The following is a 15,157-nucleotide window of genomic DNA, read 5'->3' as shown; positions in this document are numbered from 1 at the left end:
TTTTATCTTTTCACCATACAATAAAAATGAAGAGTGATTGATGCCATCTTAAATCTCCCATCTTTTGGGCCAGTGCACACATTTTACATTTTGAACAAACTATCACTTTAAAGGACACTTTTTAAGCCTCCTACATAGGGCTCCATGTAGAACAGCCTTTATTTAAGTCCTAGGGCTCTGAGACACCATTACAAGCTGGTTTGAAAGGTTACAAAACCAAAGGAAAAAAAAACATATTGGGAGCTTTGTCTGGCTTTTCTGGTATGATTCATTTCACCAAGTGTGTGTTGTAGGGTTTTAATGGTGTTCCTCAATATGAACACTGCAGGTGGAACTGTTCTAAGTTTAACCTGATGTAGCACTAAGCCTGGCTAGAGACCTCCTCCAATTAATTTAATTTAATTATAACCAACCTTGTTCCATACAGAGAATAGCTCCAATTGAAGACCTCCCATGGAATGTTCCAGAAACCTGGTGTAATTACTAAGAGTGGTGTATGATGTTTACTCCAGAACAGAAGTTAAAAAGTATACCTTTTTCTACATTGGAGGTCCTTAAGTTGGGGTCCTTGATTCTATAAAGGTTGAAAACCCTACTCAATAAATACACTTTCATTTTATCAGACTAAACATATAATATAAATGTAGAATCACACAGCAACATCTAAGAAAATGGTTAACAATGTATTAAGGAAAACATTATCAAAAATGCAAGTAAGCTCTATACAGTATATATACCCTTTAGGTGAATTACAGACTGTAAAGAGACACATGTGTGTATAATACTGGACACTGGAGTAGGGAGCAGTAGGGAGACCTCTGGTGATCAGCTTGAGGAGTTGCAGGTGTAAGTATAAATTTCATAAAAAATATTTTAGATGAAAAAGAGAAGTTGTAAAAGATGGTGTAAAAACAAAGCGACTCCTTAGAGTTAAACTTTTCACTAGGGATCTGCATGGAAAAGATTTTACTACAGAATCAACTATTAGGAAGGAGCGCACCTTGGTTGGACTCCAGATAGTTGGCTACTATGGACAACAACAGGGTGTATGCAATAAAATGAATAAGCCAACTCTGGCCAGGTGAACAAGCAGTGGGATAAAGACGAACTTAAGATTACTGCTAGCCTGCATCCACAAAATTGTACTGACATACTTGCCGGCAAGCTCAAAGCTAGCATCTTTCACAAGAGCTTAAGCAAAAAGCATGGAATGATTCATCAAGCCTTCAAAAGAGTCTAGCAAGGATGAGAAAATAATTACTCATGCCATTTCTTAAAATTGGACATTGGACTAATAAACTGTGTTTTAATGTTTTCTCCATTGTCAGACAAGGTCCTAGACTCTTAGGATATTTTTCAGAATCCTCCATGGTCAGATGAGACAAAAAAAAAAGAGACTATTCCAAAATGGGCACAGTATTCATTTAAGTATGTTATACACTCGCATAACACTTAATTTGACGTGTTATGCATTCTGCACAACCATAGCCTTTCTGTCAGCTTGAACCAGTCTGGCCATTCTCCATTGACCTCTCTCATCAACAAGGTGTTTCCATCCACAGAACTACCGCTCGTTTTTTGTTTTTGGCACCATTCTGAGTAAATTCTAGAAACTGTTGTGCATGAAAATCCAAGGAGATCAGCAGTTACAGAAATACTCAAACCAGCCCATCTGGCATCAACAATCATGCCATGGTCGAAATCCAACTTTTTCCCCATTCTGATGGTTGATGTATCTGCATGATTTTATGCATTGTACTACTGCCACACAGTTGGCTGGTTAGATAATTGCACAAATATGTAAGTGAACAGGTATTCCTAATAAAGTGAGTGTATGTTTTACATGGATGCCATAAAATAAGGTGTGTTACCAATGGAAACCCTGTTAAATATTATAACAGCACCCGAGGATGACCTAATACCAGGTCACGGCACCATGAATATGTATAACCTGCCAGTTCCTCTGATGATTACCTGCCCTGAATGCTCTCAAAAGTTGAATAGCCTCTCATGCTGACTTAAATTGAAACTGATGGCGTATCATTTCAGGGGAACTGTAGGTGCTTTCTGTGGTAGGGGCCAATCTGGACAGAATTAATGGGGCAGAAAATAGAGTATGCAAAAAAGCCCAGTTTGGAAAGTCTGTGATAATATTATAGTTGTCATGGCAAGGGTCACCAGAATTTTTTTTTTTCTGTATTTGCATTTATAGTGTGTATGCAGAACACCCAAAAGCCTAGACCTAACCTGAAGTTTTAAAGGTGAAGTGTGAAGTTTAAATACTTTCTTCTGCCCCAGTTTAATTTGCAGACTCACCTGTAAGTTAGCAACTAGCAGGCTGATGTCCTTGAAAAGTGTAAACACTGTGCTGCAGTAACTATGGCAACACCACTGAAACTGAGAAATATGGCTTTGAAGTTTTTTGATCGTCAACGTGACCAAATGGGATTATTAAATTTTCTTACTTCGGTATCTCTGAATCAGAGCATAGTTGATCCAAACCCATCTGTCACAAGAGATCGTAGTCGTACTGCTTTGATGTACTGCTTTAGGCATACTATACAATAGGGAAGTATGCATATTAAGACACAGGACTGTATTTGACTCAGCAAACATGTAATAGCGCATGCTTCAGTTAACTAATTGTTCAGGATATCCTTTAAAGATGACCAACATCCTTCTGAATCAGGTGAATTCGTCAGACATAAATCAAACACAAAAAGCAAGGTCTACCTTACATGCACTCGATTCCAGCTTCATTAGCTGGCTGACACTGCTAAACTGAACAGCCAGAAAACTGGCTGCAAGATGAAGTCTGGAAAATAAATCTGAAAGCTCAGGTTGAAATGTGCAAAGTAAAAAATTCTCCTGTAAATGCCTTTAAATCTAAGGACAGTGTACTTTTTTATTTTCTCTCAGATAAGGTCCTTAGATTTTAAAAGAATGCTCTCAGACTAAAGTCAACCCATTTGGATAGAACATTTTACCTCTCTCTTGCATCTTCATGTAAGAAGCATTTATACCCCTGATCTGACTGTTGTAGTTATGGTTGTATCTTCACAGCATAAAAAAAGAAGATATAATAATATACAAAAAGGGCTGAATATGAGGGATCAGTACAGAGCCCAAGCATTACACTCACATTTCCACGAAATTTTTCTAAAGATCCAATACAGTTAAAGAGCAAACTTTGTCCATGGGTGAAAGTGATTTTAGACTTGTGAATACACTTGGCTTTTATCATGATATATTATATAATTTATCTCTTTTACAAAAACAACAACAACAACGACGAGGATTACTTTGTTTGGTATAATTTTAAAGAAAACTTTTCAGATTTCTTAATGATACAAATTATTATATAATGTGAGACTCTCCGCCTAATACACTGCTGAAAATTCACTGAAAAAACTGAACCAAATTATTTTTTTTCTGATTTGACATCTTGATATCTCAAGGTGTAAATGAGGCAGCTCCAAAAAGTTGCTTTTGTTTTGTTCCCAATCATGTCACCTGTAACTGATCAAAATGTTGTGTTGATATGACAAAGCAATCAAAAGTTAATTTATCCTAATGTCCAAAAACACCTCCAAGTTTCCAAAAGCCTCTCCAAATAAAACATAACAATTGTACACAAGAACTAATTACGCATACAAATACAGCATTGACTAAAGGCATGCTCTCTCTCCAAAGCATGCAGGCCTAAGTAACGAGATCTCATTCAGTTCCATTCTGTGTCATTTGAGCCATTATTGAGTCTGTGTCATGAACTTGGCCTTAAGTAATTAGAGAGAACAATCCTCTCTGCCCATATTTGGATGATTTCCACCTCTGATGGAAGTCAGCAGGAAGTCCCATATTTGGATGATTTCCACCACTGATGGAAGCCAGCGATCTGAATCCTAATATGAATGGTTTAGCTTTTCATGATGCTGGACAACGTACTACAAAATTTCCGATGAAGTCATCTGATCCAGGAAAGCTAACGTGTTTTTAGCCAGATAGCACATTATGTGCTGTGTGCACATTGTGCTTCGTGTGGATTATCTAGTAATGAGCAATGCATTTGATTACATTGTGTGTGAGCTCGTTTTAATGGGAAACCCCAGCTCCAAGTAATGGTATGTTACATTTTATGTTCTGTTTAATTTTTGTAAAGTTATAAGCGAAAACACGCTTATAAGCAACGCCTGTTTATATGTAACATGTCAAAGACATGTACTAAGCTGTTACACATTACATTTTTGTCTTTGAGTAAAACAAGGCTGGTCGTATTCTACACTGAGGGGGCTTTCATACTTGGTTCGATTGCCTGTTCCGAACCAGAGTTCGATTGCTCCCCCCTCCCCCCGATGGACTGTGTTCACATTATATATTTATATCCGAACCGCGGTACGCTTGCGTCATCAAGCTGCAGCTGGTGCGTAATCGTGTTGCTTGATAACCGCGAAATGAAAAGGCGTCAAAATTCAATGAATAGACTTGCTCGGTTCACATTTGTTCTTTCTTTTTTTAACCTTTGGTTTTGTTTTCAACATCACGATACAGAAACACACTTGCGTCTGTCTGCCGCAAAAATACTGAAATCGTTCAAAAGACAGCGGGCTGTCCACCGATGACAATTTTTGCGAAGGCAAGCAGAAATCATCTCTCTGCTTGCAGTGCGTGTGCGTCAATCGCGCTTTTCGTCAAGGTAAGTGTATACACACACACACATGCACGAAAGTAAACCCTTTCCGCTCATTTTGAAAGTGACGCGTGTGAGACTGACGACCACATTATACGTCATCAATAGCGGTTCACTTCCGCGGTTTGGTTCGATTGCGTTCATATCAGCAGCGAACCGTACTGGAGTTCACATGAACCGTACCCCAGACCACCTTTTTAAGCGGACCCGAGTACGGTTCGCGGGTGCGCACCCGAGTTCGGAAGACAGCGTTCACATCATCCAAACGAACCGAACTCTGACGTCATTCGAACCGGGGTGCGCACCAAAAGTGCTAGTGTGAAAGCCCCCTGAGAGCTTTCCAACTATATATGACACATGACTATTTGATCAGTTTGATGTTTTTACGTATTACAATAATATATACTCTGCAAATGTATCAATACATTTTCAAAACGGAACACTTCTGTCTGTAAATTTCAAAGCACTTGCTTAGATTTGGTCATAATGGCTACATGCATTGAAAAGTACAGCTTCTAAGCTTTAAAGATACCTATTTTGTGTTGTTCAAGTCTGTAGTTATTAAAAATTATTTTGATAATTTTTTCACGGCAGGCCTCATATTAACAAACAAAAGCATGATCGATGGGATTAGCACATTTTTGACCGAAACTGTAGGACAGAGCATGGGGACTTGTTGAGCTATAAGGATTTATATATGTTGTTATTCAGGCCATGAAAATTCTGCATGGAACTGTGGGTATAGTGCACAATTTTAATCATTCCCGCAAGTTCCACGTTCATAGTGGAAATTCCCGCACAATTTGTATTCACTTTACAGTGCAGCTGCGAATAAGAATTTGTTCTGTGAATTAACCAATAAATACAGATGAACAAATCAAATCATTAAACTTATATTTGTATCAAACTGTAACTCCAGAAGATATGAGAGTAAATCCGCTCTCCCTCTCTCTCACATGCAGGCGTTTGGCGTCAGCAGCACGTTTGAGCACATGTTGAATTTATCGTGAGTGTGCAAAGTGAGGGAGCACTTTGTCAGATAGTTACTGAACTTAACAATTAATTAACAATCAAATAATTAACAAGTGCACTGACGTTGATGCAATCTAAAGTTTTGATGGCTTTCATATCTTGGCACTCCATCATCAGTCATAATGCAGCACATTTGGCAATAAATGCAGAAATCCCAAAAATGCCAAAAGTGTTTTATCCCAGTAATACACCTGTTACATCTCTCATCTCCATCTCTCCATCCAGGGTCAGAAATTAATGGGTGCTCTGGGCAAAAATGCCCCCTAAATTCAAAATATCGGGGCAAAAAATTTCCCTGCAAAGAGCTCTTCTTGTTTTATTAATAACATCTGATAAGCTATAGGCCTACTTCCAAATACATACATCGCAATCTTCTTTGGAATTTTCGGTTAATAACCGAACTTTATCGGTTTTGTGCCTTCTGTTGTGCAGATGTTGCAGAATCAGTGGCGGATGCTCATGCCATAAACACGCACAAACGGGCACTCGCTTCTCATGCTCCACAACAGTTTGGTCTTGTGCTCCAGCCCTAAATTGTGTGAATGTTCAGTCCTTTTTTTTTTTTTTAAATATACTGTCCAAGCACTGTCACCCCTGTGCCTACTTACCTGCCCATCGTTTATTCTTACTTATCTCTGTTTGAAAAGCCTCCTCACATGATGGAATCCAAATGTATGGGAGGGATGAATGTTATATATTTAAGTTAATCAGGTCTGAGAGAACACAAAATACAATGTAAGCAGTTGAAGCATAAAGGGATAAGTCAAAGTTTTTACCCCTGAGGGCCCTCTGTGCAGAAAAGCCTCTGAGTCATAATATCCTGCATGAGTCACAAACCCTCACAAAAGTCAATATTTCTGGTACCACCTAGATACCAGCAATGTCCAACGGCTATGATTAGCAGCGTCCCACACAGAAATGGATCGGTTCGAATTAAGGTTAACAAATTCTCCACAATATTGATTGTTCAGCTGTTTCTGAACTGTTTTCTTAAATCAGAACAATATTCAAACTGCCTAAGACTATCGCCTGCAATTTACTGTTTACTTACCTTAATATCTCCTGGTCTTAAATTCTGGTCTTATTGTGCACGATAAACCAGTGCATGTTACATTAAAAAAAAAAAACGTGTCTTTGTAATTTTATTTTTAGCAAACTTACATTCAGGTCTGTTCTGCTATGGAATGCCAACTTTTTATAATCTAAACAATTTCAGATGGATAAAATCTAGTACTGCTCCACATTTTATTTATATTCATTATTTTGTATCCTTTGTTTGAATATTTACTAGGCTATTATTTGGCACAGTGGTGCTAATTTTATAAGGTAAAGGTGCTTTCCATGTGACTTGAGTAAATAAAAACTGCATGCACCTTTAAGACAATTTTCGGACTAAACTGCCAGTGTGAAAGGCCTCTACAACAGCCTGTGTCATGCACCATATGGTGTGGTTTAAATGCAGATATGAGCTGTTTTCCATTGCCACTGGTAAGCAGGTAGATACTTTTGTGGTGTCAACAACCAGAGATCATTGTCAATACAGTGCAAGTGCCTCTTTTTATCTCCGTCGAGCTTGAACACTGACTGTGCTGGCAGCTGACCTTCTGAAACAGACCGTATCAACCCATGCCACCCTTACCCCATGGGGGGCAGAGCATTATGCCAATTAAAATCGGACAGCGAGCTCGGAGAGCTCTAACAACCTATCATAGTCAGATCTGAAGCTAATTGGCTTCAGGGGAGACAGTGCATGGACACTAAAGATGAGAGTGCCAATCAAAAACCGCAATCATATCACCATCTCTTTACAAATAATATAAACACAGCAAATCCCCATGGACTCCACTCTGTACTGACCCGGTTTATACAGCAGATGATTTGGAGGGCAGCCAAAGTCTTTAAAGAGGCATTGCAGCCCTTTAACTAGCTTTGAGGAAAATGCAGAGAAGAACAGAATAATAACATTACACATACCTGTACAGTGGCCCAATAAAAGTATTGGGAAACTAAAGCCACTAATGTATGAATGTCATTTCATTAGATAACAAAATATTAAACCAAGTGGCATTCATTTTAAAGACAGATTGCACAAACACATTTTTTTATCAAAACATTAAATAAAAGTTTGTTAGAATTTAAAGCTGTGTTCGGGAATCCTGCTTCAAAACATTAATTATTTTTGCAGTTTGAGGTGCCACTATTATTGACAAAAGGTGACACTATCATTGACTAATGCAATGACATTCATAAATTTTTTTTAGTGAGGCTTAAGTGTCCAAACAGCACTGAGAATTGTTAAAAAGACTGCCTGTAAACTTGAATTTCACCACTTCTGCTCTGATACTGTTCCTTTACACTGTATTTTTGGTGCCATCTAGTGGTTTAGCCATAACAACCATACCTAAGAGAACACAAAATGCATGAACTGCTATTGCAACTGTTGTTGAATCAAAGGGATTAGATTCAACCAAGTAAGCAAATGTGTCAGCGGAGGAAAAACCCACCTGCTATGTTGATCTTTTATTAATTTCCTTATTTGTTAACTTTTTTTTAATAATGAAATCAGTCTTTCACTGGTGGTTATAATTTAACACACTGGAAAAAAGTCAAGTCTCGTTAAATGATTTACTTGAGTACAGTTATGGTATTAGATGGTTGCGCCATTTTGCTGAATGATTGTCATACTCCAGTTCAATAGTTTTTACATGTTACACCAAGGTACATGTATATACTGATACATGTGCTGTCTTGAGTGTACACTGGTCATAGTATTGTGCAACTCGCTTGAAGAATTGAAGGGTCCAATGCAAGTTAAGCTCAATCGACAGCATTTGTGGCATAATATTGATATCCCAAAACATTTATCTAATACATTAAAACTAATGTATTATTTGAGCTGTAAAGTTTAAATAATAATTTGTACAGTTGTTTTAGGGTTTGTTGACATCACTTTGTAAATACAATAAAATTGACTATAACTTTGCACAGAAGAGGTTTGTAAGCGATTGTATCACACAAACATTATGTTAAAACACTTATTGTCTTGTGGCTATACTTAGCAAATAATGAGATTTCAGTGTTTACGGATTGGTCCTATTGACTTCCATTGTAAGTGCCTCACTCACAGATTTTTTTATATATTTATTTTTTTATAAAAAGGAGGGACGAGACAAAAAAAATTTTTGTGGTTAGCAATATTATGCCACAAATGATGTTGATTTAGCGTAACTTGTACTGAACCTGGAATATTCCTTTAAGCCAATCTACTGAAGGATTAGTTCAGTACTGGGCACATGCCCAATCCATGGCCACAACTCACCGGTTCAGACAGTCTGCATTGCTGACTGCACTGCTGGTCTGGCAGTCACTATATACAGCTAGTGTTCTTTATATAACCCATATTACTCAGTCACCATATGGTTTCAATTGGCCCTATGTTTGAATAATTTGTAAATGTTTCAAATTTTCCATTTCTATTTTGAGATGCATGACACGTCAACTGAGTGCCTGTCCAACAATGAAGGGCTAAAAGAGGCAATTTGTAGGGCAAGACCCATAATAAGGAAAATTAGGATACTTAAGCCAGTATTGACATTTTTTTCAGAATTTATTATGTCATTGAAATTTAATGAACACCATGGCTGTCCCTGTTCCCCATCCACTTTAATTGTATGTTAAAGAGCACACAGTCAACTTAATAAAAAGCTAATGTTTTGCATATAACATTTTTACAATTTATTTGGCTTTAGTACAACAGCACTAATAAAAGCCAAATATTTAATTTTGCAAAAACGTCTTAACAAAATCACGTTTACTATTTTTCTCAAACAGGGGGTCCTTCGCAAAGGGATATTTGAGGATCCTTGGCATCACAAATTTGAAAACCCCTGTGTAGGATAACTCTGTATGGTTTTGTAATTACACATTTTCATTTTTGGGTGAAATATCCAATTAAGACCCACATACAGGAGTCTAGTTGCCTTTCTTGTCTTTGATTGATTGAGTTAAAAAAAAAACTCAAACAGGCCTCTCTGAAACTCTGATGCAAAAAGCAGATGTTCAGTAATTATTGCGATTGTCAACTTGGTATGGATTTGACATCCATATGTAAATTTGCAATATGAAACCTGTACGAGGACAACATTAACTTCATTCATTTGGTCAAAGCAATAGACACACCGCACACAATAATTGCAATCTCACAGACCAAAAACCTGCAGAGACTGTTTAAGTAATCTGGTGCAATCCTTATACCATTAATTATCATTACACAGCTCTCAGGAATACTTGAATACATCTTTTCACATAATCAAATTTAGACTCAATCATTTCATGTCCATTTATTTATTTTTTGGTCAGTCGCCATGTAATACATGAGATGATGTGCAATCAGCCAGCCATCATCACAAAACAAACTGGCTGTACATTAACCCTTAATTATAATAAGGCAATATAGGTCAACATTCTATGTAATCTAACTTTTGGCATGATTAAGCAAAATCTAATGACTAAGATCAGGGTCACTCTGGCCTTATTATGTGGGTCAGACATTGAGCAAAAAGAACAACAGTGAACCTGATGCCTCTTGGTTGCCGCATGAAAAGACTAGCTCTGAAGGCCTGGTCCTCTCTTGATAACTTATCTCTTGTATAACTTGAACTCCATCTGGTCTTTAAGCAACAGCAACTTTAAACCGTAGTACGTGTAAAAGGAATGTCTCAAAGCCCACAACTATATATCAGCTACTCTCCAGGTCACAAATTATGTAAGTGGGTCAGGGAGTGGACAAATGTACATAAACAAGAACAGGATGTACAACTACATGGGCTTTACTAATGCTACACCTATCAGCAGGTAACATTATGTAACAACCACGAACCCACTTCACAACTTACTCTGAAAAACAAATAAGCACCAAGCTGGTATGGTCAAATATATATAAGGCTACCAGGTGGCTATCAGTGATTCCATTTGGTATGACATGTTGCACTAAATAAAATAGATTAATCAAGGATTCAAAAATCTTGTAAGACAGGCTACCAAATCCTAAAAGTAGTAGCTACTTTAATTTCCAACGGCCAACCTCAAAATGGTGATGCACAATTACATCTATTCAGGGAGCATACTAGAATTACCTGTTCTGATATAAGTATTATCTGCTCAGATATCTGTGATATTCTGCATGCTATAGTGTCTGCGTCATCTGTTGAGCAGGCCATTCTCTTCTCAGTGGTGTGCAGGTATGAGGAGTTTCTCAAATATCTTTAAAACTTGTGTTGTGTTCATTTGTGCCAACACCTTTTTTTTTTCCAGTCAAAAATGACCGACCCACAAAGATTGTTAATACATTTCTTATATTACATATTATTATATATCAAGATATTGCATTGTATCTTTGTCAACTTATTATTCTTTCTGAACACACACACACACAAACACACACATATATATTTATTTTGTATTTTTATAGAAGGATTCATTGAACTGAGCTTATACCGGGAAAATGTAAATATTATAATAATTATAGTTATGTAATAAATTAACTTGCTTGATCTAAAAAAATAGGTGTCATTTTAAAGCTTAGAATGTAGACTTTACAATGCATATAGCTGGTAAATAATGCTTTTTAATTTTCTGACAAGTTAGAACTGTTCTGTTTTCATAATTTGCAAATTTGTAATCACAACAATTATATTCAGAGTTAGTAAAAACATAAGAATTATGAGATAGCAATATGTTATATATCGTTGGAAAGATCTCAATTAGTAAAATGTAATGAGCAAAACTGTTTCACTCAGGGGCCAAACTGCAGTGAGTGTTAGTGTATGAAATTTCCACTGACACACATATTGACATTACAATATAATAAACTTTGTGTTTTGTTTGTCACACTTTTCCTTATTAATTCCTGAAACATACATATAACATAGTCATTGACATATCATAACTTACAGCAAGCTTTCCCAATACAAACAAGCACAAACACAACATGATGATGATTCACTTGAGACAGTTTTTAGCAGACTTTACTTGAATTTAAAAAACAGTGGCGTTGGAGACAAAGGGCCTCATATGTGGGTGCATCATTTGTGGGCATGTTGCATGTGCCCTGAATGACCAAAGACGCTCAAATGCTGCTGACTTGGAACTCGTCTATGCACACACATGCTGTCTAGTGAGGGAGCTCATTACGTTTTTAGACACAACCAATAACCGCTTTCAGTGATGTCAGTCTGATAGCAAGTGACAGTTCTGCTATACTGAGCATGAAAAACATGTATCAACATGTGCTGTTTTGCAATGTTTACAATAATACATGTAACAATAAACATCACATAATTACACGACACTTCCCTGTTTTCTGTACACAGTGCAAAGGGAATGGAATTTGTAAGGGAATAACGGCCAAACAATGACAGTCTTCTGCCAGCAGACTTACCTGATTGGGGTGATCGTAAAACACCCCGACCGATGACAGCTTTGGTCCGATACTGCAGCTCTCAGTGAAAGCAGCTCCACTGGCCTTGTACGATCCTTTACTGAACTTATATGCGATCGTGATCTTCTTCACCGGTGGAGATCCAGTTCGAACCACGACTTCAGAGAGAAGACCGGTGTAAAACACGAAGCTCACCAGGGTTAAGATAATACAAACGACCAAAAATAGAATCAGCAACAAAGTGACAAAGTCAGACATTTTGTCCGTGTCTTGTTTTTGTTTTCAGAAAGCACGCGCAGAGGCTCAATGTGTATTAATTCTCATTAACTGGGATGACACTCAGAAAATAACGTTTTAGCGTCCTGCAAAGGCCTGTTGTATCGGTATAGCCCTGCAGCTGTTCAATTGACAGTATCAGTGCTTTACTTCGAGGTCAGTTTAGTCCAGTCTTTCAGTTTTCTATTGACACAGCTGAGCGTTTATTTGTCCACTTCAACACAGAAACGCTGTACTGATTCCTTCCGGGATGTATGTACCATGTGGCCGTGACTCAGAGGGGGAGTTTGGAACAAACCAACTTAAAGTCAGACTTCACATTTATTATAATTTCCTCCAGTAATGGTGTAAAACCTTGTCTATTTTATACACGAGATGATCTTTTGGCTTGAAAACAGTGGATTTACAGTGGTCTAAAAATCTCAATTCTACTTGTACATTTTAAAACGGTTTTTACATACATGTAAAATTACATTGCCTATCAGTTTTGACTTGAAAAGAAACACAGAAGAATAATGTTTAAGGAGTGTAAATTGATACTTAATACACTTAAAAGTAATGTTTTTCATCAAAAATAGTAATTCAGTAATCTGTTTAGATTATCTAAATGTAATCTAAACGATTATGTTACCGATTACGGTTTTAGTTGTTTAATTTGTACATTTCAGTAATAATTGACCAAACACTGTGAATTGCAGGGGTATTTTGCATCTACAGTGCATCCGGAAAGTATTCACAGTGCTTCAATTTTTCTACAATTTATGTTACAGCCTTGTTCCAAAATGTATTAAATTCATTATTTTCCTCAATTCTACAAACAATAACCCATAATGACAACGTGAAAGAAGTTTGTTTGAAATCTTTGCAAATTTATTAAAAAATAAATAAATAATAATAAAAAATAACCACATGTACAAAAATATTCACAGCCTTTGCTCAATACTTTGTTGAATCACCTTTGGCACAAATTACAGCCTCAAGTGTTTTTTTGTATGATGCTACAAGCTTGGCACACCTATTTTTGGGCAGTTTCTCCCATTCTTTTTTGCAGGACCTCTCAAGCTCCGGAGCGTCAGTGCACAGCCATTTTCAGATCTCTCCAGAGATGTTCAATCGGGTTCAAGTCTGGGCTCTGGCTGGGTCACTCAAGGACATTCACAAAGTTGTCCCGTAGCCATAGGCGGAAATCGCGGGGGGGTCAGGACCCCCCCTATCCGAGGGTTGTCCCCCCTAAAATATCATTAAAATATGTGTATTGTAAATAATATAATGATATATTCTTAAAATAATTGTTTAAGAAATAAAATAATACAAATGCAAACGGGACAACAACAAAAAAAACCTTTGTGTCCCGTTCAAAAATTGCTCTTGAGAATTGTTATATTTATTGTCCCCCCCCCAACATTTTGATGAAATTTTCACCCCTGCCCTTAGCCACTCCTTTGTCATCTTGGCTGTGTGCTTAGGGTCGTTGTAATGTTGGAAGATGAACCTTCGCCCCAGTCTGAGGTCCAGAGCGCTCTGGAGCAGGTTTTCATCAAGGATGTCTCTGTACATTGCTGCATTCATCTTTCTCTTGATCCTGACTAGTCTCCCAGTTCCTGCTGCTGAAAAACATCCCCACAGCATGATGCTGCCACCACCATGCTTCACTGTAGGGATGGTATTGGCCAGGTGATGAGCGGTGCCTGGTTTCCTCCAGACATGACGCTTGCCATTCAGGTAAAAGAGTTCAATCTTTGTTTCATCAGACCAGAGAATTTTGTTTCTCATGGCCTGAGAATCCTTCAGGTTTCTTTTGGCAAACTCCAGGCGGGCTGTCATGTGCTTTTAACTGAGGAGAGGCTTCCGTCTGGCCACTCTATCATACAGGCCTGATTGGTGGAGTGCTGCAGATATGGACGGAGTGCTGCAGATATGGATGTTCTTCTGGAAGTTTCTCCTCTCTCCACAGAGAAACGCTGGTCACTCTGACAGAGCTCCATCGGGTTCTTGGTCACCTCCCTGACTAAGACCCTTCTCCCCCGATCACTCAGTTTGGCCGGGCGGCCAGCTCTAGGAAGAGTCCTGGTGGTTTCAAACTTCTTCCATTTACGGATGATGGAGGTCACTGTGCTCACTGGGACCTTCAATGCTGCAGAAAGTTTTCTGTAACCTTCTCCAGATATGTGCCGCAATACAATCCTGTCTCGGAGGTCTACAGACAATTCCTTGGACTTCATGGCTTGGTTTGTGATCTGACATGCACTGTTAACTGTGGGACCTTATATAGACAGGTGTGTGCCTTTCCAAATCATGTCCAATCAACTGAATGTACCACAGGTGGACTCCAATCAAGTTGTAGAAACATCTCAAGGATGATCAGTGGAAACAGGATGCACCTGAGGTCAATTTTGGGTGTCATGGCCAAGGCTGCGAATACTTATGTACATATTTTGTACATAAGTCGAACATTTTTTATTTCTAATACATTTACAAAGATTTCAAACAAACTTCTTTCACGTTGTCATTATTCGGAATTGTTTGTAGAATTTTGAGGAAAATAATGAATTTAATCAATTTTGGAATAATGCTGTAACATAACAAAATGTGGAAAAAGTGAAGCGATGTGAATACTTTACGGATGTATTGCATTTTCTCATTATGCCAATGGTTGTGATTTTTGTCTTTCTGTCAACAGGAATTGCAATTGTCAACATGTCTGTCATTCTGTCTAATATCTG

The 15,157-nt window shown here is 37.8% G+C and overlaps 1 protein-coding gene across 1 annotated transcript in view; it reads right to left on the bottom strand.

The window, feature by feature from the left end:
- LOC127646204 (testis-expressed protein 264-like) overlaps positions 1–12,670 on the bottom strand; it is a 101,550-nt gene extending 88,880 nt beyond the window's left edge. The window contains exon 1 of the mRNA XM_052129703.1: positions 12,159–12,670. Within this exon, the coding sequence (XP_051985663.1) occupies positions 12,159–12,416 (258 nt within the window). The 5' untranslated portion in view covers positions 12,417–12,670. The remainder of the gene's footprint in view (positions 1–12,158) is intronic.
- Between the last annotated feature and the right edge of the window lie 2,487 nt (positions 12,671–15,157).

Source organism: Xyrauchen texanus, chromosome 7 (assembly GCF_025860055.1).
Source record: "Xyrauchen texanus isolate HMW12.3.18 chromosome 7, RBS_HiC_50CHRs, whole genome shotgun sequence".
Taxonomy (NCBI): domain Eukaryota; kingdom Metazoa; phylum Chordata; class Actinopteri; order Cypriniformes; family Catostomidae; genus Xyrauchen; species Xyrauchen texanus.
This window is presented reverse-complemented; position numbering and strand designations above follow the sequence as displayed.